This window comes from Eutrigla gurnardus, assembly GCF_963514095.1.
Source record: "Eutrigla gurnardus genome assembly, chromosome: 14".
In the NCBI taxonomy this organism is placed as follows: Eukaryota; Metazoa; Chordata; class Actinopteri; order Perciformes; family Triglidae; genus Eutrigla; species Eutrigla gurnardus.
Window position 1 is genome coordinate 25,364,044 of NC_139937.1, and position 27,082 is coordinate 25,391,125.

A 27,082-nucleotide genomic window follows, 5' to 3' on the forward strand; every position below is an offset into this window, starting at 1 on the left:
ATATTTGTGAAATGCTGCGGCAGCCGAAGCTCCACACTGGACCACAAGAGGAAACCAAGCGTCTGACCTGAAACCCCACAAAGCATAAGAATAAGCGGAGCTGTGTTCAGTGTCTTTACTGGCATTACTGGCAGCCCAGCGTGCTCTATGAACCACAGGTGGGGGTCCGGCTCCGTCCCATTGTGTCTGTGAGCTTCAGAGCTTGTTTGCTTTTGCGTGGACTGGTGACGTCTGGTGAAATGTCTCCGGTGAGAGCACGCTTCAAATAAAAAGGGCCTTTCTCAGACGTTTCTGTGTTCCAGGATCTTCTGTTGGGTAAACTGGGATTCTGGCTGACAGCAGTAACAAAAGGTCTGGGAGGCGTTCAGGGAGGGGGGGGGGGGTTTAAAGTTAACCTGCTGGTAGAGTGCATGTACCACATGATACAGTTAACATCTCGTCCTCTGACCCTTCCTGCTGGCCGCCTCCTCCCGTCTCCTCCTTCCAATAAATCCCAAAGGAGGCCGTGTGTGGAGCTGATGCACCCCCCCCCCCCACCAGTGAAAGTGCCATGGAGCAACTCCAGATGTGAACATCCTCCCTCTCATTCTCTCTCTCCCACACTCTTTTTCTCTCCCACTTCCACCACCAGTCAACCCCCCCTCTCCCTCCCTCCTCTCCCTCCCCCTCCCTCCCCCATCTCCCTCCTCCCTCCCCCCTCCCTCCTCTCCCTCCCTCCCCCATGCAGCTACGAGTTTTCCATTTCCTTTTTTGGTGAAAAAATCCCAAATGCAGGCGGGGAGGAGGACGTTTGGCCAACGCCGCTCTGCGTATGTGTGCTTCATCACGGCGATGAAACAGTCGACTCAGCATAAACACTGCACATGTATATATATATTATATATTATATATATATTATATGTATATATATATATATACATACACACATTCAGGCAAACACACACTCTTCCTTTTACTCTATTTCTCTCACACACAAACATTTTTCACCGTCTTTTATTACACACACATGGTTTCTCTCTCTAACACGTTCTCACACAGTTTTATGCTCTCTCTCTCTCTCTCTCTCTCTCTCCCACACACTGATCTTTCCTAGAAAGACGTTTTAAACACCAGAAGGGATTTCTCCATCTTAGACAGTAAACACAGAGTCCACAGAAAGCAATGACCTCATAAACCAGTAATAGATATTTTCACTCGAACCACAAATACACGGAATATAAAACAGTCAGTGTACATTTATTGAATAAGACTTCACAAATCTAACTAAGTATTTAGCTGATCAATTATCATCTTTTTATTCCATCTGTAAAATGTATATTTGCCAACTCTGACTCACCAGCATCAAAGCTGAAATAATGAAATATAGGTTGTTTTTTTTAATAACTTTTCACATAAACGTTACAAACTAAAACGATAAAAAACAAAAACAGCGTTAAGAGCAATAAAAAACAATTATCGACGCAAATCACGGCATGCATACTCCTGCAAACGTTTCAGTTCAGCTTCTTTGGGGTTAAATGCTAAATCCTTGAGCAACGGTGATAAAAACAACAAAGATCCGTTACAACGGATGAAAAACAGAAAAAAGAGGAAACTTTAAGTGTCATTAAGTTCAACAAAAGCAGATACATGACAGAAAAAAGTGGTCTGTGTGTCATGATTTTAGTTTTTTCTTTATGTGCACAAAACACGGTAGCGAGAGAATATCTCGTCAGAACTACCGCAAACTGAAAAAAGCATCCTCGGCTTCTCTACGTTTTCCTCAAATCTGAATGAAAACAGTTCAACAGTACCTCCACCACACACACATCTGAATACAAAATCTGACTTTTTGGCAATTTTTCTTTGTTCAATAGTAGACAACATGTAAGTAATGTTATTCTTAAGGCACTCCATAAACTCAAACATACAACAGTAACGCTTTAGATTAGGGAACACAAATTAACCATGAACTAGTTTCTTATTAGCTGCATATTAGTAGCATACTGGCTGTTTTTAAGACATTATAAATCACCTATAATTTCCTAATCACTGCTTATTGATCGTTGTTATAAACCACTTGATAAGAATAAGCCAATAAGAAACTAGTTCATGGTTAACATCCCTAATCTAAAGTTTTACCCACAGAACTTTTTTTTGGTTAAAGAGCGAGTCATTGTGGTGTTTCATTCAAACAACGCGGCTCCGTCTCCTGGATGAAAAACCCACGACGAACTCTTTCTATCAAACAAACCTGAGAGGCGGCATCGTGAGCCTGCGTTACCTTCCTCGGTAAAGACTCGGGGGTCTTGAAATGCTGTGACGAAGGGTGAAAGATAAGTCAAAGCGGAGGGGGAGGGGGGGCTAGCTGCTCTATAGGTTGTTGTTGCAGTCGCGGCACAGGATCCGGTCGCCGTCGGGGAAAAAGCCGGCGCCCACCAGGGAGGCGGAGCACTGGGAGCAGGTGAAGCACGGCTGATGCCACTGGCGTTCCTCGAAGGAGATGTATTTCCCTCCTCCGAACCCTGAGAGCAAACCGGAGCTTTAGAGGGATTCTGAACTCTGCAGCATGCTTCAAACACACCGCAACTCGCTGCACAGTTATCAGGCAAGTGAGTATTTTGTATGCATATTTTCCAACTCCAAGCTGTAAAAACCTGAATGCTTGGATTTAAGCATCTCAGGTGATGTGTGTGGAAGAGGAGATCAACACCCTGTATCAAGGTGTGCATAATTATAATACAATCACAAAAATAAAGATGGGAAAACTTTCATTTTTCATTTAGTTGTATAATAATTCTGTACGCTAATAGTTGCCCAATAATTGTGCACACATAGATTTTCTCTGAAGAAAGCCAAAACCTCACTTTTACTTTTTCTTTAAAGGGCACCTTAAGACCCACTTGTTTAAGCTGGAGTTTGGGTGTTTAATGTTATTAATTTTTAATCTGTTTGTAATTGTTTGTGTGTTTATCTGTGCATGTATGCTTTGTTTTTATTATAACTGTTACACTTTGTTTATTGTGATTTTATCTGTGAAAAGCGCTATATCAATAGATTTTACTTACTTACTTTCTTAAAAAATCAGATTTGAGGTTTATTAACATTTTGGATTGACTGAGAGCACTGTCATTGTTCGAGAATAAAATTAACCCTCAAAAATACAACTTGCTTAATAATTGTGCACATATTTGTATATTGAACCCCTGAACCCATGCTGCAGAATGAAGTAGTCTTGCCTGTGATGGGTTTGCTGCAGGCCTCACACTTCTTGGCGTACAGGCTGCCGAAGCACTTGAGGCAGTACGGGCTCTCGTCTCGGGAGGTGAAGTGTTGCCCGGCCAGCTGCGTCTTACAGCTGGTGCACACAAAACACTCCTTGTGCCACGGCTCGTCCCGATAGGTCACGCCACCTTTAGCCAGGGTCTTAAAGAACGAGAGAAACATCCATTTGATTCTCTGTTTCCTGCATTAAAGAATCCCGCTTCTTGACTTCACCCACCTTTTTACAGCGCGTGCAGCGCGGGGCGAACTTGTCCTCGTAGCAGGACACGCAGTAATGCTCGTCCTTGTCGGGGATGAAGGACTTGGAGCCGATTGGCTGCTCGCAGCTGTGGCAGACGAAGCAGCCCTCGTGCCATGTCGAGCCGCCGTACTCCAACTTCCTGGTGCCTGGCGGGGCGACGGGAGGAAGAGGAAGGAAGGATGGAAAGAATGAGAGCAGAGGGGAGACTCTACTTTGTTCTAATTGCCGTCCTTCGTAGGATTGTTATGGCCGTTTGGGTTTTTTAGATGGTCATTTTATTGAACTATGACATGATACACTTCAATTGCTTGATGGCATATAAAAGTGAGCTCGCCTCTCTGAGATTTATTTTATTTTAAATCATAATACCACAGGCCCCACACTTCTTTCCTACTGGTGGAAACTGGCTGTACAGAGAAGGGATGATGCCATCTCCATCATCCGTGTCCCCAAACCGATCCGTCTCCGTCCCTCGGCTGCTGAGGTTTTTATTATACTGGTCGGGTTGGGTTTTTTCTGTGATGACGCATTGGTTTTGAGTGGGGCTGACATTTTTGTTTCACTGTTAAGGCTGTCTGCTGAAGCTGTGTCTCCAGTCGACAAAAGAAACGTCACCTTATAAACTACGGTGGCTCAGGGAGGACAGCATTCACAGAAACGTATGAATAATTCACTAATAAAATATATTTTTGGTGGAAATTTAAGGGCATTCTAGGCAGGTAAGCTTGTACTTGTACAAAATACTTACAGCTATATAATAATAATAATTATTATTATAGTATTCTCAATTTTACTTACAAGGGGCCGACATCTACTACTATTAGAAGCTCACATCAGCATTGGTCAAAAAGGTAGCAGAGCTCTTTAAGCCACACAGATTCACCACAAATGTATTCCTGGCAAAGAAATTGTTCCAAACTTCAAAAGGAGCTGTAATGAGATGCTCCGTCACCGTGGATGACAACATGAATGCTGTCTATCAGAGGATAAAGTGAGTGTGACCGTCTCCGACTCCGGAAGCAACTAGAAATCCTCTTTAACCAAATCATCTCAGGAGGAATCCGTTTACACGGCGTTGGTGTTGAGTTTCTCCTTCTGTCGCCGACATTAACAACTTCAGCTGTTCACGCTCGGCCGTTAAGCAGAGATAAGTGTGAGCGTTCACGTATTTCTGGATCGGGGAGACGAGGCTGCAACACATTCAAAGTGCATCTGTGTGTTTGGTGACACTGTGGAGGTTTATAGTCCTGAAAAGTAGTGATGAATCCTCAGAGCGTCCTCACTGTAACTATCTGTCCTTCTCCAGGTGAGTCACTGGAGCAGAACTTGACCACAGTCCACCAGTCCAACAGTCCAACAACCCAACAGTCCAACAGTCCAACAGTCCAACAGTCCAACAGTCCAACAACCCAACAGTCCAACAGTCCAACAGTCTAACAGTCCAACAACCCAACAGTCCACCAGTCCACCAGTCCAACAGTCCAACAACCCAACAGTCCAACAACCCAACAGTCCAACAACCCAACAGTCCACCAGTCCACCAGTCCAACAGTCCAACAACCCAACAGTCCAACAGTCCAACAGTCCAACAACCCAACAGTCCAACAACCCAACAGTCCACCAGTCCACCAGTCCAACAGTCCAACAACCCAACAGTCCAACAACCCAACAGTCCAACAACCCAACAGTCCAACAACCCAACAGTCCACCAGTCCAACAGTCCAACAGTCCAACAACCCAACAGTCCAACAACCCAACAGTCCAACAGTCCAACAGTCCAACAACCCAACAGTCCAACAGTTCAACAGTCTAACAGTCCAACAACCCAACAGTCCAACAGTCTAACAGTCCAACAGTCCAACAGTCTAACAGTCCAACAACCCAACAGTCTAACAGTCCAACAACCCAACAGTCCAACAGTCTAACAGTCCACCAACCCAATAGTCCAACAGCCCAACAGTCCAACAACCCAACAGTCTAACAACCCAACAGTCCAACAGTCCAACAACCCAACAATCCAACAGTCCAACAGTCCAACAACCCAACAGTCCAACAGTCTAACAGTCCAACAACCCAACAATCCAACAGTCCAACAACCCAACAGTCCAACAGTCTAACAGTCCAACAACCCAACAATCCAACAGTCCAACAACCCAATAGTCCAACAGCCCAACAGTCCAACAGTCCAACAACCCAACAATCCAACAGTCCAACAACCCAACAGTCCAACAGTCCAACAACCCAACAGTCCAACAGTCTAACAGTCCAACAACCCAACAGTCCAACAACCCAACAGTCCAACAGTCCAACAGTCCAACAACCCAACAGTCCAACAGTTCAACAGTCTAACAGTCCAACAACCCAACAGTCCAACAGTCTAACAGTCCAACAGTCCAACAGTCTAACAGTCCAACAACCCAACAGTCTAACAGTCCAACAACCCAACAGTCCAACAGTCTAACAGTCCACCAACCCAATAGTCCAACAGCCCAACAGTCCAACAACCCAACAGTCTAACAACCCAACAGTCCAACAGTCCAACAACCCAACAATCCAACAGTCCAACAGTCCAACAACCCAACAGTCCAACAGTCTAACAGTCCAACAACCCAACAATCCAACAGTCCAACAACCCAACAGTCCAACAGTCTAACAGTCCAACAACCCAACAATCCAACAGTCCAACAACCCAATAGTCCAACAGCCCAACAGTCCAACAGTCCAACAACCCAACAATCCAACAGTCCAACAACCCAACAGTCCAACAGTCCAACAACCCAACAGTCCAACAGTCTAACAGTCCAACAACCCAACAGTCCAACAACCCAACAGTCCAACAGTCTAACAGTCCAACAACCCAACAATCCAACAGTCCAACAACCCAACAGTCCAACAGTCTAACAGTCCAACAACCCAACAATCCAACAGTCCAACAACCCAATAGTCCAACAGCCCAACAGTCCAACAGTCCAACAACCCAACAATCCAACAGTCTAACAACCCAACAGTCCAACAGTCCAACAACCCAACAGTCCAACAACCCAACAGTCTAACAACCCAACAGTCCAACAGTCCAACAACCCAACAATCCAACAGTCCAACAACCCAACAGTCCAACAACCCAACAGTCCAACAGTCCAACAACCCAACAGTCTAACAGTCCAACAACCCAACAGTCTAACAACCCAACAGTCCAACAGTCCAACAACCCAACAGTCTAACAACCCAACAGTCCAACAGTCCAACAGTCCAACAACCCAACAGTCTAACAACCCAACAATCCAACAGTCTAACAACCCAACAGTCCAACAGTCCAACAACCCAACAGTCCAACAACCCAACAGTCTAACAACCCAACAGTCCAACAGTCCAACAACCCAACAATCCAACAGTCCAACAACCCAACAATCCAACAGTCCAACAACCCAACAGTCCAACAACCCAACAGTCCAACAGTCCAACAGTCCAACAACCCAACAGTCTAACAACCCAACAACCCAACAATCCAACAGTCCAACAACCCAACAGTCTAACAACCCAACAGTCCAACAGTCCAACAGTCCAACAACCCAACAGTCTAACAACCCAACAGTCCAACAGTCCAACAGTCCACCAACCCAACAGCCCCGGGGGATCCGGCTGACACACAACAGTCCAGCAGACTGGCAGTTGCTCCGTCATGTTCCCTCCCTCTCTCCCTCCTTTCTCTCTTTCCATTCTATGTATCTGCTTGATCTCTTACGTTAATACTTTTCATTTATGGAATTTTCCATGTCATCATTTTCCAAAGTCATTTGCCTATCTACCTTAAATTTGAATTTCTTTACGACATGGAAAAATGTGGGACAATGCACCGTCATGCACAGTGGAAGTGCATGTAAAAAATATGCAAAAAATGTTTAATTTCATGTCTCCTGGGACAAACTCAATCTCTTCACCTGGCATGACGACTTTGTCGCAGGCGACACACTTGGAGGAGAACTCGTTACAGTAGCAGTCGTTGCAGAGCAGCGCGTCGTCCTGGCTGGTGAAAGGCTCGTCTGCCAGCGAGCGGTCGCAGCGGAAACAGCGGAAGCAGTGCTCGTGATAGTGCCGGTCCTCGTAGAACAGCTCCTGGGAAGCACAGGAAAAAAATAAAATGACCTCAATTATCAGGAGTCTTTGTACAGACTTGTTTCTGTTAAAAATTAAAAAAAAAACAGTCCCACAAGAATGTTGAATTGATTGTCTGAAGGGCACGGAGCCAAGAAAACACTGGCTTTATTTATCACCCGCTGCCCACAAGGGTGTTGAGATCTCATTGGCCTCCTCAGCACTGCAGCTCGGCTGCTCCGTAAACCCGTAAATCCGTAAATGATCCGCTCCATGTTAGTGCTTTCCATCGAGGGAAGATTCCATTTTAACTTGATTGTGGGGGAAGACGGGAGACGATCCCTCATGCTGCATTCTTACGAAATTTAGACAAAATTAGCCCGTCAGCTTATGTGGATTTAGCAGGAAATTGCCTGTATAATTGCATGTTAAATTGGTCCTTTATGTGTCTTGCCCCAGAAAATACGGAGAACGCGCCTCATTTAGTATGAATTATGAGTCACCGACGTGACATAACTTCTGTTTTAACGATCCAAGGCCATGTCGGAACATAGAAAACCTCATTAGGGCAGAACTTTACTTTATCTATATGTGTGTGTGTGTATATATATATATATATATATATATATATATATATATATATATATATATATATATATGGTCCCATATAGTTGGAATAATGTTATTATTAAATGTTATGCATGAATTCATTTCACCTGGGTAATTGGGACACATAATGTAAATCATTGCACCTGGTTTAACGTGATTACTGATGCATTTAAACAGGAATAAACAGAGAATTGTGTCTGATATATATATATATATATATATATATATATATAGTCACATGCCTCAGTGTGTTTTTTCTTTTCATCAAATCTCAACATGATGGCGTTCCTCTGCCTGTACTCCACTTGTTGCTGTTGTTGCTGCAGAAAGATGCCTGCATGTCTGATCTAGTCGGGACGGATGCCTTACCCTGGCGTCATGGCCGATCAGCTCTTTGCACTCGTCGCAGGTGTTGGAGAAGAGGCTGTCGTAGCAGGGGATGCAGTACGGACGGTCCTCCGACTGGATGTACTTGCGGCCGTACAACGACTCCTTGCAGTTGTCACAGTCAAAAGTGTCCGCCATCGTGACCTTCGGTTCAAACCTGAAAGACGGGAAAGGAGACGCTTGAGTCATCAACGTTTAGATTATTAAAAAAAACAAATGCAAACAAATGCAAAATGCATGAGAACCGATGGGTGGAGACAAGAGAGGAGGAGGAGGAGAGGAGGGGGGAGTCTTGAGGGATGATCCGTTTACCTTTTCTCCGGCACAGAAGTTAGAGACTTTCACTGCCAATATTTACGCCGTAAATTCTTTGGCTTGTATCAGCAACGGAGCTGAGCTCAAACAAAAACATGCTGTGCAAGTAGGAGCAAGTGGAAAGAGAGAGAGAGAGAGAGAGAGAGAGCACTAAATGCCTATTAACTTTTATTGCCGTGTGATGAAAGTGTGGCTGATGCGGAGGGAGGAGGCGAGAGAGGGAGGGAGCTGTCACTTTGCTTTCCTCTCGGTCGCCAACCAACTCCTTCCTGTCGCCGTCGACGACCACTCAAAATCTGCAAGGTTAAAGGTCAAAGCAAGCCGATGCAAGCTGAGCAACCTCTCTGACGACGAAGCGGGCGTACAGTAGTGAACCCGCGTGTGAAACACACCTGAACATATTTATGAGGCAGGAATCTATTTGTGAGAACACAAAGCAGAATACCCAAGAAGCACACACACACACACACACACACACACACACACACACACACACACACAGCCGTTTGAACATACGACTCCCTAATAAAAAGCAGCTTCCTACAGCAGCACGCGTGTGCAGATACAGTAGGTGTGCTGTCAAAGTGCACGGCTTTAGACCCCTTGATCATGACTGAGCGCACAACAAAGTGACAGAATAATATTGTGAGAGCATTATGGCAACAATATCAGGTTGCCAAAACATTACGGCACGGCTGGAGGAGAGCCCGGTGATAAGTGATACGGCCCTCTGGGCACGGTGCACCGCCCAGTAATAACAATCACCTCCGATACCAGAATCAATCAAACTGCAAACTAACTGCCTGTGTTACACGCACACACACACACACACACACACACACACACACACACACACATGCATGTAGGACACACACTCTGGGTGACACAGGAAAAGGGGAACAAAGACTGAGAAAGCCAAATCCCACAGGATCCGTCATCAAAGAAAACATTGGTCCCAGACTCTCACGTTTCATCCGTCTCAGACAAAAAGCTCTTAATGAGCCGGGGTGAGAAAGTCAAGACCCGACAGACTTCACCTGCTCACAGTCTTCACGTTCAACCCAGTGACAGGCTCCCTTTTTGTTTTGGCAAACTCAACACCACTTCCCCCCAAACCGGAGAGACGTTCCCGGCACCGTGCGATGACCTCGGGACGGTTAGAAAGTCTAAAGTGCCTGAATGTGTACACTGGCTCGCATCACCGGGCTGCTATATCTCTCCAGCTAATGACTGAACGGACACATCTTTAGTATCTGATGACTCATATTATAGTATCCATCTGGGGGTTATGGCAAAATATCAGAATAAGCAGCTGTGAAGTCCTGCGTAATGTACATCACGGTGCTGACCTTGCAGCTCTGACTTTTTAATATACATTTCAGCACATTTGACACACCATCTTTTTAGCTGTTGCTATCAGCAGCACGTAACCCGCAACCTCTAGATTAGATCGACTAAGTAAATATCTGGAAATGAGCACTATGACCTTAATGTTATCTGCAGTGCCGGGTAGGTATGCGCCGCCTTTCCCTTGCCAGGTAAGAGAACGAGACGGGGCATGACTCACAAAGCCGGGAGGCCGGTGCTATGACGTCTGACGTCAACTTTAATTTCCAAAAAGCAAATCAGACAGCTGTTTATTCATATGTATCATACTGAGTACTAAAAGGCTGCAGAAAAGTAGGTCATGAAACATCTCAAACACAGATGTCTAACTAACCGAAACGTCCCGCTGCCTGAGACGGATCAGTCAGGGTGTCCCCCCGCTTCCCCACAAGTGTTGTTAGGGTCTCCAGAGGGCAGAAATCACTCGTTTGCCAGCAATCAGCTTAATATTCGGTAACGGAGAACTCACCAGAGCACAGATGGGATACGTAACACGCAATGGCGTGGATTCCAGAAGCCCGATACATAAATATGCACTTTAAGAAATCAAGTTCTGTTTGGGTATCAGTGTTGGATTGGCCGATGCCGAGCCGGACATGAACTCCCGATGGCGTCGGCTCTCCCGGAGAGGAGGCCTGACGTCAGTGTGCTGACCCCCGGGGGTGACGGACTGAGACATGACTTGCTTCCAGTAATTGCTGACCCAAAAACCCACACAATCCCAAACCGAAGAGAGAGGAGAAGATCTGGGTCACAATCCGCAGGGCCCGGTCCTCACAGGGCTTTTGTGTCCGACTGCTACTGTATATGCCAACTTCCCAGCAGAGCTCCATCCCCCCCTTCACGTCCACAAGCCAGTGACTCAGAACCCCACTCTGGGGTAATAATGTTCCCAAATACCAGAGCTGTGACTGAATTCAGACCCCTGGGAAAAAAAATGTGGGCTTCAAGGAAATCACCACAGCCTTCCACACACAAGACGGGACCAGAATTATTCGACTGAGTTTAATTATAGTATTGCGGCACAATGTGTGGCTCTCTGTTTAATATAGGCAACAGTGCATTCCATTCTCTAATGATCCACAGGGAGTTCATCTGAGAGAGACTAACGTGTCTTATTAAATGCAGCTATATGGGTCAGTATGAATGAGTCTGCAGAAACTGGTTTTCTTAAGCCTTCGGTAGATGAAAAGGCCTTCGGATGACCTTCTGGTTGATCAGGCTGTTTGTAGAAAGAATATCCAAAACAGATGGATGGATTTGCTGTGGTAGTTCCCCAAACATTACAATCTTAACCATATTACTCTACAGAGGGTAAAAGTACAGCCTGGTGTACACATACATTGTGATGCTGAAAAACTATATTTTGTGACAGAAGAGAAAGATGAAAATGACTTCTACGGGTAAATTAACGATTTTCAGATGACATATTTTGTCGGCAAAGGTATAAGCAGGATAAAACCCCGGTGTTGGGTGTGCGTCCTTTACGATCACTGAACCCGTCCTGAATCATCCCTTACTCGATATTGTGTGAAGATCCTCCTATCTGCAACCAGGCAATTAGACTTTCTGTTTTTCCCCACGCGTCCGTCTGTCGGATAGCAGAGGAATGCCAAGGCTGCCTTCCACCAGTCATCACATCCCGGGGGGGTGAAGTTCAGGGCCGATAGCGAGACACCACAGAGCAGCAGTGCACCAATGCAAGCACGCCGGCTGTACGCCGTTGCCAGGGCAACATGGTCACGGTCGGTGACTGAAAGGGCTAGCAGATACTCTCCCGTCCAGTCCGGTCCCACAGGCAAGGCCCCGCTAATCCCCAGCCTAAACTTTGCTTCCGCTCTGGTTGATTCCAAACGAACAGCCTGCTGGGAACGCCGCCGCCAGAGAAGAGAGATCGTCTTCATGGCTGCGACAACAGAAATGTCTTCTTCTTTGACGTCTCTCACTGCCATGAAGTTCTACCTCACAGAACAGGAGGTTAAGACCATTCATATGTTGTTTTCAGACACAATCGTCTGTTTGTTCCTATTTAAATGCATCAGTAATCACTTTAACCAGGTGCAATGATTACATCATGTGTCCCAACTACCCAGGTGAACATGACAGTGAACTGTTTCCAAGTAAGCACATAGTACTTCCAAGGGCTTTCATTGTATTTCGCTAGAATGAAATTTAAATAAGTCCATGAATGGAACAGTGGAACAGCTGATGTGTTTGTCATTTGTTGACGTTGTGTCAATAAGCGACAATAGCTAACGCTGTTAAACAAAATAAAACATGATGTGGCCGAGAGTGAAAGTCACATAGCGGAAGAGCTGGAACTGTATCCACCCTGATAAGACAACACGGCCGTTGGTGGAAACAGCATCACAGTCTGCCAACGATGCCTGACGGTTTGGAAACGCTTTGGATCGCTGCCAATGTGGGAAATGGTTCAAAAGTTGTGGCTTTGTTGCAGAACGAGGTCTGCAAGCAATAGAGTCAGTTAGAAAGCATTTCACTGCTCTGTTTGTTAGGTCTGTGTTTATAGGTCCAGGGTGACTAGTGTGCTTTTATGTACGAGTGGATGCTTCAACAAGTGTGGATTTTTACTGTGTGCAGTAAGAAAGGAGCTGCTGCAAGAAGCCACTCAGTCACCTTTAACCGTCTGATCTCCTGGAGTCCCTTTCACACGGATCCCAGAGGGAAGCGCTGGAGGAATCAAACAGTGGGGACGAGAAACAAACGAAGGTGACATTTAGAGGCAAATGAATGTTGGAGCGGGATCTTAAAAGCGTTGGACGAGTCTTAAATCAAACGAGAGGAAAAGTGAAACGTCTGCGTTTAGATAAACACATACCATCACACCGCCTTCTGTCTGGTGGCTGGACGTCCTCCAGAGACAGTCCAGCTCCTCGGAGAGAAAAAAACGCACTGGACACTTGAGTATATCATTTGAGGGCCTGGTTGAGCGTATCAAAAATAAAGCATAATGTCAAAAACACACTTGAGAAAGAGTTCATTTGTGTCTCAGTCCAGTGGCCACTTGAGAGAAACCTGATGTAGAAGCCGTCTGACCGTATTTATTCCAGCGCCTCGCGACCGTGGAACACTTTCCATTTGGTGACTAATGCGAAAAAGGCAAAGGCATGAATTTCACAAGACTTTTTTTTTTAAATGGTCCAGAACTTGTGTTTACGACACAATGTCAGAGGGATTACATTTGTGTTTTCTTTTCTGTGAAGGGACGGGAAGCCGAGGTCAGGTCGCTTCCAGATCCACATATTCTGTGAGAGTTGTAACTCCACAAGCAACATGACTAATTGTGAGCCCGGTCGGCCGGTCCGAGCCGTCCGGGGTCGATAAATAAACCATAAAACAACACGAAAAGGCTGAAATTTGTTGTGCATGAGTCAAACGTTTGGTGTGCATCAGATAAATGAAGTCCAGAAATGGAAAGGATACGCCGAGGCGATGAATCTTATCACAGCGAGGAGGAAATTGCTCATGAAGGAGAGATAATGCTGCGGCCCATTAATGGACAGATGTGCTTATTTAAACAGTTTGTGGTCTTACAAAAAAAAACACTTTAACTTAAGAAAGAACTTTGCTCACTTAAAGGTCATAAAAATGTCAGTTTAAAGAAGCATCATGCTGTTCAGGGTTGTTGTGTCGCTGATTTCAAGCCAGAAAAACAACCGTCATCCTGACATTTATGACTTTTCTTCATCTATACGACGACGGGGTGATGAACCCGTCGTGAGGCTGTCATTCTTGTGATATCTCCGTCTTGCATTCGGAGGAGAACCTGGGCCACCCACATTCTCAGGACTGATACGAGCCTCTGAGCATGAAGATACAACCAGTGAGCGAGCTGTGGCAGGTAGAGGGCAGTCGGGGTGGGGGGGTTGATCCGGGGGGCAACTGAGGCTGCAGCTCTGTGGGAACCCGGGTCAGGCTGTGGGACCAGACGCTGGAACACTAACCCCTCATTGTCCCTGAGCGCTTAAACACCGGCTGGCGTGGAAGGGGGCGGAGCCGAGGGGCTGAAACGAAAGCCGACGTCGTAAACACGAGGGAGGAAAACGACTACCTGCAGCAGAAGATCCCACCGTGGACTTTGTAATTTGTGCCTTCCCCGGCAGCTTCTAATGACGGGTGTTTGGGGACGTGACCTGATGTCTCCTAATATGAGCCTTGATTCTGTTGTGTGGTTCACGCAGAGCTACAAACCCTCTGGACTCACGCTGATTCAAACGTGTACGGAAGATGCAACCAGAGCTGGAGGAGGACCTGAAGAAGAAGCGAAGCCCAGAAGGCGATGGTCACAAGTCATCCGTCTCGTCTCAATCCCGACGTCCCACAATCCGGCCGCCGACACCAAACAATAACAATCACAATTATTTTAAATCATACAGTCTCGTCGTGAGGGAACTCAGGAATGAACGTGAATGTATTTTTATCCCACCGTGTGCATGGATGACCAAGAGACGACATTTTTGGCCTACATTCGTCTTCCTTTGAAGAAAAAAAAATGCTGCCATACGTTAGTGCTTCACATCTGGTTTGCATTGGGGAAACTATGCAGTCAACCCCTGTGTGCCAGTGGAGGTTTGGGAGAGTCACTGCTGGGAGAATGCAAGAAAGGCTCGCTCTCTCTCTCTCTCTCTCTCTCTCTTTGCCAGTAAATGTTTAGATGGAGTGAAAACTGGAGCGAGGGGGAGAAAGCAAATGTTGAAAGCAAACAAGAAAAAAAAAGGGATCTTGACAGACTGCGAGCTGATCTTTGGATACACTCTGAGGTGATAAATGGTGTGGTGAGAGGAGAGGAAGGCAGGGAACACAGAAACAATGGAGTTGAGGAGAGTGTGAGATAAACAGCCAATATTGGACAAAAAAAAACCATGATGCCAAAAAAAAAACCCTGCACCGTCACACAGATGAGTTTAGAAGTTTTAGAATGAAGACGTTGAGGAGGGCGGTTCCAGGAAGATGATATTATTTGTCTTTGTCCGAGGGAACCCCGTTACTCCAGTTTCCCAGGACACTTTTGTGCCCAAAAATGGACATCTCAGTCATTATGCTGATATATTCACATCCTCCCTGTCGTCCTCGGCCTGAGATCCAAGGGACGGGGCATCCCTTTGAAATCTGAAGCCTTCACTGTTTAGTGGACACACCATCTCCCGTTTGGTTGTTTAAATGAACCCATTTTAAAGTGCCCACACACACACACACACACACACACACACACACACACACTGAAGATGCGTGACACAGCCCAGGCTCCATTCATATCCGAGCAGAATGAGAAGTATGCGTGGTGAGGTCAGGGTACTTCCACTCGCAGGCCGGGTGATTCAGTTACTGGTTTGCAAGCCCCTGGAGAGGATGTTGTTTTCACAAGACCAGCCTCCAGAAAAGAGTCCTTCTGATGCAACGTCTCCAGAGGCAGAACCAGAGAGACTTCCACTTCTGTGTGTGTCGCCGCGTCTCTGCTGCACGCCAAGGCAGACACAGCAAACGTCTCGCCAAGTCGCCACGATGGAAAGTTACCTCTGGACCTAAATAAAACAAACTGCTTCAAACTGACGGAGGCAGCGAGACGTCGAGGCCAAGCCGGCCTCCTTTGATTCACTCAGGTCCTAATATGGATTTCAGGCACGTGCCTTTGAGCGGTTGCCATGGCGTTTTGGACCGTAGAGGATTGAGGATGCTTTTGACTTCGGTCATGGACCTTTTCTTTCTTTCTTGTCTTTCTGCTATGTCTATGTCTTTATTGTTGAACTCTGGTTGCAGCTTTGTGGCCTTGATATGAACCAAAATAAAGTTGTTTTTTTATAATTAAATCAGATGTCCTCGGGGTTCGTCAGATGAAAATGTGGGGATAACTCTCATTTTTAGGACATGATTTAGATCTAAAAACCCAAAGGAGATTCTTCATAACAAAAAACAGAACAAAAGGATGTAAGATCTCATACCAACACCTTGCAGGAGTCAAAGAAAGTCTTTTTAGGTCTCATACTATTTTCACAATGAACTGTATGTAATCATGTAAAAAGTAGAGAACGGCCGGTAAGCACAACGATAACCACTAAGATGTGACCGCTGACGTTTCCACACTAGCTCTGTGGCTAACATGGGGGGCCGGAGACCGAGGCTGACTGCAGACCAGCAGTCTGGTCATTCCCAGGTGGTCTCCCAATGTTGCTGAGTCAGCACAACTCGCCAGGACATCAAGGAGCTGGGATCAGGTTTCACACAGGCTGCACACTCAGCAATCTAAGCATGCCACACACACACACACACACACACACACACACACAACTGCTAGCAATTATTTATAACTCATTCCGACCAGCGGCTCGTGGCTGCAGCGATGGCACCTGACCCTGAGGTTAATGCCCAGACGAGACGGGTATTTGTTGAAGCTCACGTCCCAACATCCCCCGACATGAATATTCAGCGTGTTGTTGGAAGCACATGGATGTTTTCCCAATCGCTGTGGGCCTTTCATGGCTATTACACATTATCAGCAGGAAAACAGCTGCACGAACCGTCTCTCACAACAGACCAAAAATCACCCTCCGTCCCCGTCTGAGTCCGTTACTCCGAGAAGACACATTGATGTGAAGAAAAAAACAAAAAAACACATTACGTTTGCTTAGAAAATGGAGGGGAGACCTGCCAAATGTGAGATGACTGGGATGAATATCGAAGAAGTCATTTCCAGTACATGGAGCCCTTTTTTCCCCTTCTCAGACACATCGCCATGGCAACGTGTAAACAGTGCCCTCATTCCTGGACCATAAAGCTCTTGGCAGCGACGCTTAGCTCTCGTTTCATCCGGCGCAGCACGGACGGAGGGCACAACCCAGCGTTTCATTAGGGATGTAAAAGTGCCACAAAAAACATTGAAGCCATGGGGAACTAAGATACCATATTAATAAATATCCCAAACTTAGATCATTCAGGGAGATTTTAGATCCCTGCTATTTCTAGAGTTTGGGCCTGAAACGCAGATCAGCTCAAACTCACCTAAAAACACGCTTCACCAGCGCATGCCGTTAAAGGCGTACTATTATATGCATATTTTAAAACACCACAACGTTCCAATCCCACAGCATAAAACCCAAAGATCTAAAAATAAGACGTGATAATGTGAGTTGACCTCTGAAACAACCCCGTGCAACATGTTCCTATCATAAAAACACGACGTCTTCATCCGTTTTCTCTGTGCTGCGAGAACCAAAACGCAGGTTCATTTCCTACTGGGCAACAACCCCGTTCACCAGCGTGGGGTCGATAACAACGCTGAGGAACACACACACACACACACACACACACACACACACACACAAACACACACACACACACACAGCCCATCTTCTTCCTGTTACCACAAACAGAGACGTTTCTGGGACTTCTCAGAAGGATGCACACACACATTTGCAAACACACAGTCACAATGAAAAAGCGAGCCTCTTATGTGTGAAGACACCGCTGAAGACCTGCAGAATGAACAAGTCCTGCAGCAGGACGAAGGCCGAAGTCCTGCAGAAGGACAAAGACCGAAGTCCTGCAGAAGGCTGAAGTCTTTCTGCTATGTCTATGTCTTTATTGTTGAACTCTGGTTGCAGCCTTGTGGCCTTGATATGAACCAAACTACAGTCGTTTTTTTATTGCCAGATGTCCTTGGGGTTCGTCAGACGAAAATGGGGCTAACTCTCATTTTTAGGACATGATTTAGATCTAAAAACCTTAAATAACTGGCCCAAAGGAGATTCTTCATAACAAAAAACAGAACAAAAGGATGTAAGATCTCATACCAACACCTTGCAGGAGTCAAAGAAAGTCTTTTAAGATGCAGAAGGACAAAGACCGAAGTCCTGCAGAAGGATGAAGTCCTGCAGAAGGACGAAGACCGAAGTCCTGCAGAAGGATGAAGTCCTGCAGAAGGACGAAGACCGAAGTCCTGCAGAAGGACATAGACCGAAGTCCTGCAGAAGGATGAAGTCCTGCAGAAGGACGAAGACCGAAGTCCTGCAGAAGGACAAAGACCGAAGTCCTGCAGAAGGACGAAGGACGAAGAACACACCTACAGCAGTACATACGCACACATGAACACACCGAGCTGAGGGGAGACGGGGGATCAAACGAGAAAATAAACACAGCAGCCAAGCTGGGTGTGTGTGTGTGTGTGTGTGTGTGTGTGTGTGTGTGTGTGTGTGTGTGTGTGTGTGGGGGGGGGGGGGGGGGTGACTTGTGCAGGAAGAGCAGACACAGTGAGCAGCTGCGTACACACACCTTCGGTTGGTTTAAGCCCCTTTGTGGGGACTTCCCCTGGAGTGTAATTACCGCTCGCGTTCACAATCCCTGGCTTTTCTGAAACCAGGCCGATAACATCAAACAATTTGATGTATTTAGGAAATGAGCTTCAAACTAAGTGGGAAGATCTCGGTTCTGACGATCCAAACACGTCGACCGGGTGATAAATGGGACTGACGAGTGCTCAATCCTCCCTGGCAGAACAGAAGATGGAAGCGTTCCTTCATTCAGGAATGATGTCATCATTGGTGAGACTACTGCAGACAGACGGATTTAAACTGGAATCATCGATCAAATCATCATAAACTTCCCCTGATAATTCTGCATACCGCAGCAAAAAAGGAAAAGAAAGAAAAGAAAACCTAGCTGGACTCTCGACCCAGTTTCTATGATCCCAGAGAGGAACGTCTCCTGTTCCTTTTGGTCACTCTCCCGTTTACTTCGACCTCTAGAAAGGTCACCGAGCAGGGAGTCACGAGTCCATCGGATGAATTGCCACATCATCAGGAGGTGCATATGTGAGTGGCGCACTAGTGGAGGTCGGGGGTCATCCATCCCCCTCGCCGTGCCGACAAGAGAAGGTCCCTGCTCTGAAATGTAGCATGCGGGCCGCGTGGCTGGAATGAGCTCGCTTCAAAAAGGTGTCCATAAATCATGTCTCCATGTCCCGCCAGCCGCTCAGCCACCTGCCCTTCTCTCTTCGTCTCACCGAGATCCCCAAACATCTCTCTATTCACTTCTTTAAGCTGCAGAGAGCTGCGTTTGATGGCGGTTAGCAGGTCACGTAGATAATCAATGGTAGCAGAAGAACAGTGTAGCGGTAGTGTAGTCACAAAAAAAACATTAGCATTGGTATCAAGAAAGCAATACTCCCTTTAGTAGATCTCATTGGATTTATCTGAGGTTCGTTTCAATCTGGAGAAAAGAGCTACAAGTTCAGAAATCCTATAGCTTAGTTCCACGACTTTGCCAGAACAAAGCTGCAATCCGTCAGCTCCTTATCTGGCGGTGTCACACCCGCTGGGATCTCTTTATCATGCAGCCATGCAAAACACCATTCATCTTCCCCCCGCCTAATTCATTATCAGCGATGGATGCAAAGACCCGGCTCGCCGCTGTTAAATGGAGAGGCGACGTGAGAACAGGTGCTTTGGTAAACACTGATAGCGTGCTTGAGTTATGTTGCTTCCCAAGCAGACCTGTCTATCTCCTTCAATCTATTCACCACTCTCTGGTCCGACCTCATCCTGCTTTTATCCCGCGTCTCTCTTCTCCTATAGACGAGTCATTCTCGGCTTCCAAAGGATGCAGGAACACAAAACAGACACAAAGTGAGACGCCGCTGCGTTGAGGGTTCCCGACACACGGCTCCATCCTTCCAGTGTAAATGTGTGTCACGCGCCGTGTACATTACAAGAAATATGTCTCTTCATTATGAGACGAGCAGCTCTAAGTTACACACAATAAGTGTGACCAATGACCATCATCATGCATGACTTCTCTTACTGTGGGAGGGGGGGGGGGGGTCTACAGAAACCATTACAGCCTTCCAGTCACCAGTGTGGAGAAAGCGTGCGATGGGGATGAGGGATGGGTTTGTTTTAAAAGGGGGGTTAAATACTTTCACGGTGAAGTCATGGCGCTTGTGTCATTGCCCCCCCCCCCCCTCCCCTTCGCTGTGCTTTGCTCACCGTCTGGCCCCCATTTTACCCATTGATCTCATTTCCATTGCCAACGCTGGATGTGGTTCTGTTTGAAGCCCAATGTTTAGGCCCCATTAAAAGCACTGACGGAATTGCAAACGTATGGCGGACCTTCAGAAAAGTCAGGAAGAAAACAACCGGGTGATGTTTGCCAGACGATCGGAGTCAGAACCTACAGAAAAACACCATTCACACCTGGTGTTAACGAGCTGCTGGCAATTCATGTCAATTAACGGCATTAAAACGTTACAAAAATCAGAATTCTCTTCACCAGTTATTATTATTATTAGATTTAAATGTGATTGTTTCTTAATGGCCGAGCAGCGCGTTCAGGGTCAGAATCCAGCAGTTTCAGGGTATTTGTATCACACGTACACGTAGCCGCTGCTTCATGCCGTCCTGCTCCGTCTCTGTAGGAGGTTTGGCCGAATGCCCGAGACCTACACACTACATCAAGCTGCCGGTTGTAAATGGGGGTCTGCATCCGTCACATCGTTCCTCTGACATCACGGAGACGGCTTCATTTTCAAGGAATAATAAGAGGAGCTAAGAAGGAACTCTTCATGCTCAGATAAGATGAAATATCGTTAACTTCAAGAAAAGAAATCTACACCTGACTGAAGACTTCATTAAGTGCAGAGTGTCTGTTGTTTCTTCAGTGATGGTCCAGAAGATAAAAACATGGACATAAAACAATATGACTCTTTAAAGATAGCATTGATGACAATGAGGTCCAGACGTTCTTATCCCATTAAATTAAATCTCTACTGTACCATCTGTAGAGCTGAACCACATGCACTTCCAGCTGTTTTCTCCGTATGTAATAAAGTATATTTATGATTATGCATAAGGTCCTTGTAATCTCTGTGAATTATGGTGAACCAGAAAATGGCAGCATCGCAGGACTTCTAATAGCAAAGACACTGAATTGATTTCAAATACGTGAATTCAAACATTCTTTATTGGTTTGTGAATGTGTGGAAACTTTGGTCTTATTTTAACATTTTGTATCATGTGAAGCACTTTTTCTGTAAAAAGTGCTTTATGAAATAAATGTATGTGTTCCAACACCAGATAATTCCACTAAATAAGTCAAGACAACAACAAGAGGAGCACAGGAGGTCTGTGAACCAGTTGGTGTTTGTGTTGATGTAAAGCGTCTGATCTCCCTCTGGACTGAGTTATGTCTTATTCCTCCAAACATCCTGAGCTCCATATGATTTGCTGCTTCTAAACACGCTGTCAAACAAAGCGCTGCTTCTCCGCGCGCCACGTTCAGGAACTTTTAATCACGTCGTCTGAATGAAAGCTGATCCTGGATGAGTCGCAACATGTTTCTGTCTGCTGTGTACGTTTGTTGTGATGAGGTAAATACTTTCGGCACTAATGCAAACTTCTTTTTTCCGGGACGTGGCTCACACGGGGTCGGGACTGGCGTTTGTCTTGGATCACGCCTTTTCCTGTGACGGCCCGTTGATGGATGCGCCCGCAGGCAATAAAAGTGTACTTGCGCCACTCCTCATCCTTTCATTCTCTCTCTCTTAATTTCACCTGAAGAAGCCAAGAAATCCCTCCCCAGCCCCCCCCCCCCCCCCCCCCCCACGTTACTCATTTCTGTCGTAAATCAACGTCAACTCCTCATCGAGGGAGCTGGCGTCCTTTTATAGCCACGCCAAGGACACTTTCTGCCATTTATGGCTCCCCAACGCGCCGCTCGGGAGCCATTTAGCATCCCGCCTAGGTGAGGCCAAGAAACGTTCGGCTGCCCGCTTTCCCCCTCGTACTCAAAGCAACTTTGACAGCTTTAACAATGTGTGCCAAAGTGTGCCCACGCGGTGCCAAGTGCACTCTTCTGTGTGTTTTGAAAAAAAAAAGAAAAGGTGCGATGTCATATACAGTTCAATTTACGGACTAGTGAGTGACATAAATCCACACCACAGTGTACGCAGCACGTCTGGCTTGTCTAAGCCTGTCTCCCTCTGTAGAGGCTATTGTCTCTCCGACAGAGCCATATGAAAATGAGAGGGTGAGACAAAGTGTGTGTGTGTGTGTGTGTGTGTGTGTGTGTACGTCGGTGAGAGAGGAATGGTGGAAGACGCCATGAACTCGCTACTTTCCCCATGCAGAGCAGGCGTTTTAACGGTGTTTACTCCCAGCGAGGGGAATGCTCTCGCTCACAGCTGCACTCCAAATAAACACTGGTGTATTTATCAGAGACAAGATAATACACATCTAATCAGGAACAAGTAACTGCAGCGAGGCCGAGTCCCTTGAGTTCATCCCCCGGGGGGGGGAAGACGGCGTTGTGCAACACCAACGAACCAACGAATGTTGCTGCACATTTGAATAAAAGATGACTGCACTTCCTCTCTGCCATGATGTCACAGTCTGGGCTCATTCTTTGCAGATGTTGGAAGCCAACCCCTATGAAGTGTCTGGGAAGCAATCAGCACTAAGCAGTTGGCATCGGGGCAAACTAGAAGTTACTAGCCATATAAAGACACGACTGCCACGGCGGCGGCGGGGAGGAGGCGTGGAGATACCATGGCGTGCTGGAACAAACAGCCAAGGCTTAGACATCCGGTAACAGAGTCCTGTTGCATGTTGTTGTGGAGACATACTTGGTTAACGGGCCGGTCTCTCTGGGGTTTACAGCCGTTCGGAAAGGTGACATTTTGAGCCTCGGGCACTGTTGCCTCGTTTCAGGCCTGCTGTGTATCACTGCGTGGTTAAAGACCGCCCGCCACATGGTCTCAAATTATTGCCCAATTAAGCCAGAACATCCAACGGGAAGGGTGACGACATTCACTGCTTCCAGAGATAAAAAAAAACACTCTGTTCTAAGTAGGCGAAAGGTTGTTAAATTATTGCAAACCTACACAAAGCTTATTTCTGTTCAAAAAGATGGTTAGTTTGGTCTAGAATGATTGACTGAGACTATGATAAACAAGCAGAAAGCTGATGATAATTGTAGGTCAGTGGACCAGCGATCACCAGATATAAAGATGTGGTGTCGCAGTATGAAGTGTAAGCCTTGGGGTTTTCACCGTGTCATCTCTCTGAGTGGAGATCCATCAGGGTGAAATAACATCTCATTTCCTCACGAAGATATCCTCCTCACCCAAAACATTCCTCCATTAACCATAGCTTCTCCTATGATTCAGCCATTAGCCACAGGCCCAACATAACCATTACTTACATGAATTCATAATACACATCACATTACCAGTTGCATAAAAACCACTGCAATTTGTCTGCAGACTTCAACATTGTGCTCCCCCCCATCCTCCATCCTCCAACTGACTGAATCCATCCAGCTGTGTGTGTTTTGTTGTGACATTCACTCCCTGTGTTTAGAAATGTTCCCAAAGATATCATCTTTTTGATGGGTGCCAATGTATTGGGCAAGCAGGAACATTGAGCAACGCTGGATGGTGTTGCACACTATTTGGCAACGAGTGTTTCAACCCACAGCAGAGGTGAGGGAGTTTCAAGGAAATCGGGACAGGTTTGTCTGGGATCTTGTTCCCAAGCACAAACACACTGAGTCAGGCTCGTCCCACGATGGAGGAGGAGGTACGATCCTTTCATCAAGGCCTGTGAATCCGTCCACGTCACACACCCTTCTGACGGAGCGTGGAGCGCCCTCCTCCCTGGAGGCGAGGGTGCAAATGTGATGACGCATCACCGCCAAAAGTGATGATGCAGCAGTGAATCGACAGGTTTCCTGCACCCAAACAACATCTGCTTCACGTTAGACGGAGCAAGGGAAGCTCTGATCAGGTGTGTGAGTGTGTGTGAAGTGAAGCGTAGCCCCCGTCTTTCATCACGTATCATTAGTTTTGTATTAAACAAGTAAGTGTGTAGTGATGATCCGCAAGTCTGTGCTTCCAATGTGGCTTCCTTTGAAAACAGCACTTCCTTTGAGAGCAGCAGGTAAGTGCCGGGTACGGACCTGTAAGTGTATCCTTGAGGGATGTAATTACCCCATTAGCACAGTCAGTTACCTTTTACACTCTGCCCATGTAGAGGGTATGTTCCCTTTAGATCTCACATGGAGTGATGGGGGGGCATAGGGGGCTAAACGGATCAGGTTTCAGACGTTTACCAACAAAGCATCCAAACGGAGGAAGTCTTCCCCTCACAATAACACCACAGCACCTGGTCATCCCCACGCAGGAAGTCTGAGGTCACTTCCTCCCTTTCAGGGAATTCAGACACCCTCCTGCTCTCAGCCACGCGCCCCCACAGGGGGGGCAACAAACGTCTGAATATATCAAATATAATATACGGCCGTAACAATGCAACTCCCAACGTTTTCACAGAAGTGCATGTTGTGTTCCAGACACATTCTGTCGACACCGAAGCAGAAAGAGATGCAATTCCTCTTTTTGTTGGGGTCCCACATGTAACACAGATGTTTTCCAATCAGTCTGAGGAGCTACAGTCTGGATTAGGTTGCATTGTTTCATTCTGGTTGGAGCCACATGGGTGAGACGTTGAAAACAAGGCAGCTTCACAGCCGACGCATTTTCAACACGTTCAGCAGAAAAAGATGCAACAAAGACAAATGTCACGCAAACAGAACAAGTTTGAAACAAGCAGAAGAAGCGTTGTAGTGTGATTGAAGGTAGCCTCGCGCTGAATGACAGAGAGGAGTCCGGCGGGACGGACGGCTGCAGAACGTCAAAAGAAAAGCACTTCAGCACAAAATCTAAATTCTGCTCCCTTAACCACCTGCAAACACTTGACCGCCAATTTCTCCATCATTATGGTTGGCCCGGTTTCAAACGGTGCCAACCCATAAAAAACAAGCCACAGCCAGTCCGAGTCATTTAGTTGAAGTCCCGCTGCAAAGTCTACAGCTGGCCGCGGTCCAACGTGGGGCTAACCTTTGGAAAACACCGAGACCTCCGAAAGAATGTGACCACGGTCAATGAAGCAGAGAGAGAGAGAGAGGGAGAGAGAGCAAACAAATACATTATCCAGCCCGTGGGTTCCGGCGGGGCAAACTTCCCAGATGCTAAATGGGACAGAATGACTGGCTTTTGGCTGCGAGGGCAGAAGTTCTGCTTCTTCCTGTGACAAACGGGTTTTGTGTAAAAATATCCCGTCGGCGGTGAAAGCACGGCGTGACGCCTAAGCGACCCGAATTCCTCCAAAGGTGTAACTCTAGTAAGAGACAGAAAAGAGATCCGCGTTATTAAGCCGTCATTTTAGAAACGGCGGTTTAGAGAAGCAGGCGGCTTCCATCGGAGATCTGGATCAGACCGGCCTGGATCTCAATGTGAAGGATCACTTCACTCATCAATATCATGTGATTATTAACAGCGGACCAACATGACTGTTAAAACGATTTGCTTATAGTGACAAAAATCATCATTCAACTCTTCAGAGCATTTTAACATCTTTTTTTCTGTTTTCTGGCCTGAAACTTCAATGTTTGTATTCAGTCTGAAGTTCTGATAAATCCACTGTACACTAAGGCATAGGCAGCAGCTAGCTCATGAACACAGTGGAGCATTAAGAAACTCAAGAGAACAGAGATGGTGGAGACCAAAACAGAGCTAAAAGCAGTAACAGTGAAGCCTGATCATCTTTAAAGAGATTAAGATTATTATCACTTCTAAGATTAAGAAGTCCGAGGGCCAAATCAGGCATCAACGTCCCCCCAACTAAAACCAGGCTAAAGAGCAACATCTCCATCTCTAGTCTCCATTCCCAAGAAAACATCCAGGATCTCGATGTTCTCATCTGGCGAAGCCCCAACGCCTTTTCTTTCCCAGCGTGCCCTGCACCCAGGTGATGCAACAGGTGGTACAGGAGGACGACGTACGCCCAGAAAGACTCGACACACCCTTTCCAGACGCACGCTGGCGTATCCCACCACTTCCTGCTGCTCTCCGAGGCCTTCACACGCCGCTCAGCTGGGAGCTTCTGACACAACAGTTAATCCCTTTACTCCACACAGTTCAGTGGGTCACATGGTCCAGTACAGTGGAGTCCTCCGCTGATGGGACGGTGTGTGTGTGTGTAGTGTGTGCATCATATTAGTGAGGGGGTGCAGGTGTGGATACAAAGAGAAGAAAGACCAACTCATAAATAAGAGCCCGACAGAGAGAGTCCAGACCCCCTCGCCTGTCACAGGAAGTGGTTCGTCTTTGTCAGGGTTTTCCTTCACAGGCGTCTGTTTGACGAAGGTGTGAGGCATCAAGGCTCGACGGCTGCTTTAACCCTCACACGTACTAATCTTACAACACATTCAAATACAGAGAAAAGGCGTTAACTTACAGATCATAATTACTATGCAATAACCACTTATTAGAATAAGTTATTCTAATTCATTACAGTTTTAAATAGTTCTACTCAAACTTCATTCATTTCCATTGAACCTCAGCATCATCATTATAAAGCTTCTGATTACATGAGAGGACATATTATTCATATTCCCGTCAGATTAAACATTTTAAACTACTTCCACTCTTCCACAGAGTTGTCCTGGTTTCCTGGAGCAGCGCTGAGGTAACGCCGTCATGAAAGCAGCGGATTCCTACCAGGAGTCAGAGTGTGGAGGAGTCCTCGGAAAGTTGTCAGTGGTAACCCGCCTCCCGGTCTCTTGTCAGCGGACTCCGGCTGTGGTCGGGTCCGGGTGTGCGGCTCGCTGCTCCGGGTCGGCGGCTCCGCAGCGTCGCTCCTCGGCGGTGGAACTTTTCTTCTCCTGACAGAAGTCAAACTTGTGTGTGCGGATAAGAGCGGGGCAGCTTGCCGGCTACATTTG

General features: G+C 46.6%; 1 protein-coding gene across 1 annotated transcript; it reads right to left on the reverse strand.

Annotated features, from left to right (window-relative positions):
- Positions 1-1,217: 1,217 nt before the first annotated feature.
- fhl3a (four and a half LIM domains 3a) lies at positions 1,218-27,082 on the reverse strand. Its single transcript, XM_084027058.1, has 6 exons — positions 26,859-27,082; positions 8,576-8,750; positions 7,444-7,618; positions 3,482-3,651; positions 3,219-3,405; positions 1,218-2,504 (listed from the first exon to the last, which is right to left on the reverse strand). The coding sequence occupies exons 2-6, from the start codon at positions 8,729-8,731 to the stop codon at positions 2,353-2,355; spliced, it is 840 nt and encodes a 279-aa protein (XP_083883184.1). The 5' UTR covers positions 8,732-8,750; positions 26,859-27,082; the 3' UTR covers positions 1,218-2,352.

Bases quoted from the DNA above. Each gene is read 5' to 3' on its own strand.
- fhl3a (XM_084027058.1), bottom strand. From the start codon at position 8,731: ATGGCGGACACTTTTGACTGTGACAACTGCAAGGAGTCGTTGTACGGC. The intron at 3,652-7,443 runs GTGAAGAGATTG...TCGCCCCGCCAG, and splicing joins CGACAAAGTCGTCATGCCAG to GCACCAGGAAGTTGGAGTAC. The intron at 3,406-3,481 runs GTGGGTGAAGTC...TCGTTCTTTAAG, and splicing joins GCTGCACGCGCTGTAAAAAG to ACCCTGGCTAAAGGTGGCGT.